General features: G+C 53.5%; 1 protein-coding gene across 1 annotated transcript in view; it reads left to right on the forward strand.

Annotated features, from left to right (window-relative positions):
• LOC119113516 (unconventional myosin-XV) overlaps nt 1-6000 on the forward strand; it is a 74854-nt gene that overhangs the window by 60008 nt on the left and 8846 nt on the right. Inside the window, exons 38-43 of the mRNA XM_037237819.1 lie at nt 1747-1869; nt 2247-2301; nt 3011-3210; nt 4340-4478; nt 4870-5008; nt 5379-5508. Of these exons, the coding sequence (XP_037093714.1) occupies nt 1747-1869; nt 2247-2301; nt 3011-3210; nt 4340-4478; nt 4870-5008; nt 5379-5508 (786 nt within the window). The remainder of the gene's footprint in view (nt 1-1746; nt 1870-2246; nt 2302-3010; nt 3211-4339; nt 4479-4869; nt 5009-5378; nt 5509-6000) is intronic.

Here is a 6000-nt window from a genome sequence, read left to right on the forward strand (position 1 = left end):
TCACCCCACTAATGGTGCCATATTTCCCCTCATTCTCTCCTCAGGTGACCCTGTAGCATTTTAGTGCTGATCACAAGCTCATGAAATCAATATTTTGGGTCTGGCCGGTAGTGCTGTAAAAAGGTCGGGCTTATGCTGCTTTCCGGTCCCGCACCATTACCCTATAGACTCGCCTCCGCAACATGGTTGGACAGCCTGCGCCATTTGTAGAGTTGCATGTTTCTCTCAAGTGAAGCGGCGCCGTCCATAAATGCTGTTATACTAGTGAGATTGCCGTTTTGTAAAGGGTTTCATATCTGTATCCTTGTACCCATAAGCAAAATTAACTTCAGACATCCGATCGTGTTATAAAATTCAAACCCCAGGTATTTGCAATTGCCATGGCCTTGACTGATCGAATCGAGCGATGAAAATACGTCTCAGACGCGCAAAACCGACTTTCACGGCCCGAGCTAATAACCGATCCTCTGGATCGAATCGGGGACAGAATGGACTTAGCTCGGGCATGCCCCTAAGTCTTCAGGACCCTTTGGATCGACGATGGAAATGCTAACAGAGCATCGTCAGAACATACTGCCTGTGGTTGAGGTTGTCAGCGTTTGGGTGGCAGGTGCCTGTTTATTGGGAAGCTCGGTGGCTGTGACTAGTGGGAATAATTGCTATGCCGACACAGAACCGCTTTGGTGAAGCTCGAATATGCCATAATTCTCTTGGCCATGCCCACACCCCTCGGGCCTGGTTAGTCACAAATTGTATTGAACCTACTGCTCATAACCACCTTGCAACGAAAGGTATTGCGCGCCTTCAACAGTTTTTGCTTTGCTTTTCATGCGGAAAGAGCCTTGGGTTATGGTGTAATCGCTTATACCTACTAACGGCGATCTGGTGCCCTCAGCCTGCGGCCTACTAACCGTGTGTCTGGAATTGCAGCATCACCACGCGAAATCCTTATCAGACCTGCGAAAGCCAGTGCGACAGTTAGTTGAAACGTTTGATGACAAGCGCGCAAAGGTACGCCGTGCTTGTTGGCAGCCTTCTAAGCAGCTTAAAGGCTGAAGTCTTGCATGTCCTTTAGCTCCTCACAGCGTCTGCTCACGGCTGAGCTACTTGCTGCTCTCATGGTGTGGTGCTTTCCATTCATGGGTGTTTCTGGCCTTATTAACCGCCCATGATAATGCATCGGACAATTCTTACCGATTACTAACGTCACCTCAGCCGCAATTCACTGACTGCACAACGCGAATGTACCGCACACTGTCGGCATTCAGTGCAACGGCACCTCGTCACAACTGCTGGCCCTGACTCACGGAAATGCCACGCAACGGTTGTGCACGCATTTGAGGAAAGGTGTGTTACTGGCCAGTCAGCCAGCTGCGCCCGTGTTTCGACCTCGTTTTCATTGCACGTTCTGACGGGCCTTAGGATAAGGCAGGCTTGTAGGTTGTGAGCGTTGCGCTCTCTAAGTAACAGGGAGCATCTATCTTAATAACCGTGCACTGACTTTCCACAGCCTTCTGTAGAAGGTATCTTTACCAAAGTATCGTAAAATACCTCCCGAGCATTGCCAGCATTCCATCGTATCTGCAGCTGGCTCACAGCCGAATGAAAAATCCCCTTGCACTCTGCGTTCGACCGTTGCAACAAAAAGCGCCGCGCCAACGCCGCACCTTGTACGACCTCCTCGCTCACCGGCGCCCAGTGCAGCGGCGGCGCCGTGTCCTGACGCCGCCGCCCGTGCCCGCGCAGGACTACCAGCCCAGCCCCGGCCAGGCCCCGGGCTCGTCTCCGGCAGCGCGGGAGGGCGGCAGCGGCGAGCCGTCGCCGGCCGGACAGCAGGAGCGCCGTCGGAGCGCCACCTCCCAGGAGAGGGTAACAGAGGCGGCGGCGGTCCCGCCGGCCGGCCCGCCTGGCCGGCTGTGCCGCCCGTGGAGCGGGGCTGAGCTGGGAGCTGCTGCGACTGAATTGTCAGGCTAACATCGGTTGTGTGTCGCCGCTTGGCTGCTCCATAGCTGTGGAAGCCCACTGGGCGACGGAAGGCTGCTAACTGGTGCGCTTGTCGTTGCTGATTGTGTCGTTGTGGTGTATGCTTATTCATCTATGCATAGACCTAACCGCCTCATGGATAAGCCATAGTCATTTGCTCGGCGAGGTGAGACGGTTGTGGTCTTGGGAAACGACACAACTTTTACCCGTTAGCTTAAACAAAACATAGGTTAAAGTTTTCCGCACATCCGTTTGACGCCCAGCAAAACGGAACGCTGCTGCAGTCCTCAATCCGCAATACCATCGTGCTTCAATATCGTCAGTTCCCTAAAAATTCCCTCGCTTTGCAATCAAAGCCTCCTTTGAAGACAAGTCCGTTTTTCTGGATCACAACATGCTTCACTGGTACCTAATTTATGTGGCTGCTAGGCTTTTCGAACATCACTTACTCAGCTTATCACGGGCCTGCATCTTCCTTCTATCCAAGTTCCATTCTCCATCTCGCCCCGCCCAAGCACCTTCGCCACGGGCTGGCTTTTCACAGATTGGAAACATTTATGGGTTTAGGATTATGCCATCATTAAAACTAGACTGGACCATATCCGAATGCCGCAAGCACGATGGATCGAAATTAAAATTGCGTTGAATAAATTTAGAAACTGAAATGAATTGGGATGGCTAGAAATGCTCTTCGCCCCGTTTCAAAAGCCGTAAATGTGTCCAATCCATCTCCAGTTTGTCACTTTCATGCTGAGTTTAGGCCGAAATGTAATTTCCTCAACTATATGGGGTGATGCTGGGATTCTTTAAGTGAGGACTGAGCTGCACCGGCTCTGGAATTTGCCAAAACAAGATCGCGAGCTGGTTTTAAGCTGAAGCGGGCGGATTATGTGTGGGCAGCATCCTTTGCACTTCCTGCACAGCTGTGCCGTGCAGGCCTGCAGTCCTTGCGCCTCCCTGCCTCCCCACCTCCCGCCCCGTCCCGCTCCGTCTGCGCTAACGGCAGCACCTTCCCGCCTACCTCCAGTCGGGTATTCGCCGGCGCCGCCCATGGGCATGACGCCGGAGGAGATGGCCGCCTTCATGGACCCGTCCTACACGCGCGCGCGTACGGTGCGCATCGGCAAGTGGCGCTGGCCGCCGCCCAAGGGCGAAATGGCCGGCAGTGCCGACTTCATGCAGTTCAAGCTGCAGGCGCAGCACCGCAAGATGAGCAGCGGCCAGAAGGTGGGTCAGAGTCATCTATCGGCACCCCTGCGAACTGAAGCCTTGACGGCTACCGGCGCAACCGAACGACGGGAAAATAGGCCGCACGCCACGCGCGCAAGCGGAGCATATCGCTCATACTGTCGCGAATTAGAAACTCAGAACATAAAATGGAGGTTTGAGGATGGCAGCGGAAGGGGATGGGTCAGTACTCGATCTCAAGTTGTCTTGTTGTATGACCAATGGCAACGTTTGCACAGCTGCTGTTGTGAAGAACCTCGTTTTTTAACTACGCATGTCCCATAAAACAATATAAATTGAGCTCGGCGTCCATACGCCTGCCATGTCGTTATGTGGGTGCAGCCTTCGTTTGTGGATTGCTTTCTTTTATGAACTTGATACGGCGTAACACAATGTGACAAGTTGCATCGTGAATTTCACTCCCTTTGTCGCATTTTGCATGTCTTTTAGGCAAATCACGAAGCTAGACGACTCTCCTACAAACATGCATGTACCACTTCCCGGATCTCATGTTTTGTCTCATCGATCAGCTGCCTAACATGCTTTGATTCATGCATGCTAATTTTGCAAGAGCCATTGCATGTTCTAAACCTGACGACTGCCGCCCATCCGTGGGCAAACATGCATGATCTATCCAACTTGATACGGGATCAATGGTCTTCGCTTTGTCATATGTAACACTGGAATCCAACTAACTGTTCTTACTAGTGTTTTCGTCCCGTGTTGATCATTTGTGTACTGAAATGATACTCCACTGCTTTAAACGATGTCTAATATTTGATCACCCTGCGCGTGAGTATTGCGCTCCGTTTATAGTTTGTTTTCAGCTGGCGCGCATGTGATGCGATGCGATCGATGGAACATTGTTTTAACCGCCTCTTGTGCCGCACATCTGCCAGCCAGCGAATGCACGAACAAACTTTTGAATAACTGCTTTGCCTCAAACGAGCATCGCAGCGTACCTGAAGCCTTCTTCAGCATGCGTTTACTGTCACCTCTTTCTCGAATGTTTTCAGTCTAGTTTTACAGCAGCTTGTGCACTTCCCCTAACTTCCTAGCATCTGTGACGCGCCGCGTTCTTACTGCGCCGCGTTTGCCTCACCGCGCCGCTAACGCCGCCCACCCTCAGCCACCTGGCGGCCGTTCGGGTAACGACTCGAGCTTCGAGGGCGTTGAGTGGGACGAGTTCGAGATGGGCAGCCCCGACGACACGGCGCAGGCCTCGACCTCCGAGGTGCTTAACAAGTCCCGCGAATCAGCAAAGTCAGGTACGCTCTGCCGGCCGGGTCGGTCCCGCGAGTCGGCCAGGTCAGGTGCGCTCTGTCGCCGGGTCGGTCCCGCGAGTCGGCCAGGCCAGGTACGCTCTGTCGGCCGGGTCGAACCCGCGTGCGGGCCAGGTCAGGTGGCGGGGTCGGGACAGTACAGGCATTCTAACGTCGTTTCGTAATCTGATTTTGTTTCGTGCGAGGCGATGGGGATTCCCCGCAGGTTCATGCCGGGCATGTTCGCTGTGAATAACTGTTATTTTATCGTACGTCCCTCTGTGTCACATATTGGTGCTCACCTATGATTCACACATCAGCACGCACCTGTGACGTCACACGCCTGAAATACGTCACGTCAGCCGCTGGAGCTAACGTTCGCACGTGCTCCTGGCAGTGGACCGGGAGCTGGGCAAGCCGAAGGAGTCGCCGCCGGCCAAGGCCAACCACTCCGCCCCCAACTCCATCAGCAAGCTGAAGATCTCTTCCGCTCTGAAGATGAAGCTGGAAGCGGTCACGTCCAAGCACTCTGAACGGTAGGACATGGTCTCTGCTCGGGCCATTGGAGGCATGTTGTCTTAAAATAGGCATCAAATTACTGCCAGCATGTAATCACATATTGTTGAAATTAACGACGGATAAATGTGCTAATTAAATTAGGGTAAGCATAGATATCGTAAGAATGCCATTAATTTGATAGAAAATAAAATGTGAATCAATAACTAACGGTAATAGAAAAACCAATTTGAGCCGTCAGCCTTCCACACTCCCGTGTCCGTTTAATGACCATGTACGCCCTGCTTCATGGTGGTAATGACATGGTGATAATGACCACAATCAAGTGAAGAGATGACATGGTGAAATAGTCTTGATCAAGTGCTGAGAACATGGTGATCTTGATCTCAGATCAAGCGGCAGCGAAGCAGGCAAGGATCGGCCGGACGGCAAGGAGCAGAAGGTGGTGAAGAAGCTAGACGCTTCGCGCCGCATGCTGCTGCAGAAGCAGCTGGGCAGCCAGACGCACCTGGCCGAGCCGGTGAGTCGGCGGCTGGAGTCGTGCCGCGCTGCAGGATCCGATAAAGCCTCGGCGCCGTGATGTATGTAGTAAAGCCTCGGCGCCGCGATGCAGTGAAGCCTCGGCGCGTGATGTAGTAAAGCCTCGGCGCCGTGTGATGTAGTAAAGCCTCGGCGCCATGATGTAGTAAAGCCTCGGCGCCGCGATGCAGTAAAGCCTCGGCGGCGCCGCGATGCAGTAAACCCTCGGCGCAGTGATGTAGTTAAGCCTCGGCGCCGCGATGCAGTAAACCCTCGGCGCAGTGATGAAATAACGCCTCGGCGCCACGATGCAGTAAAGCCTCGGCGCAGTGATGTAGTAAAGGCCTCGGCGCCGCGATTATGCAGTAAAGCCTCGGCGCCCGCAGTGATGTAGTAAAGCCTCGGCGCCGCTTATGCAGTAACCATCGGCGCCGCAGTGATGTAGTAAAGCCCGGCGCTAGTGATTGTATGTAGTAAAAGGACCTCGGCGCCG

This window comes from Pollicipes pollicipes, unplaced genomic scaffold (genome assembly GCF_011947565.3).
Source record: "Pollicipes pollicipes isolate AB1234 unplaced genomic scaffold, Ppol_2.1 Scaffold_7262;HRSCAF=8765_pilon_pilon_pilon, whole genome shotgun sequence".
NCBI lineage: Eukaryota > Metazoa > Arthropoda > Thecostraca > Pollicipedomorpha > Pollicipedidae > Pollicipes > Pollicipes pollicipes.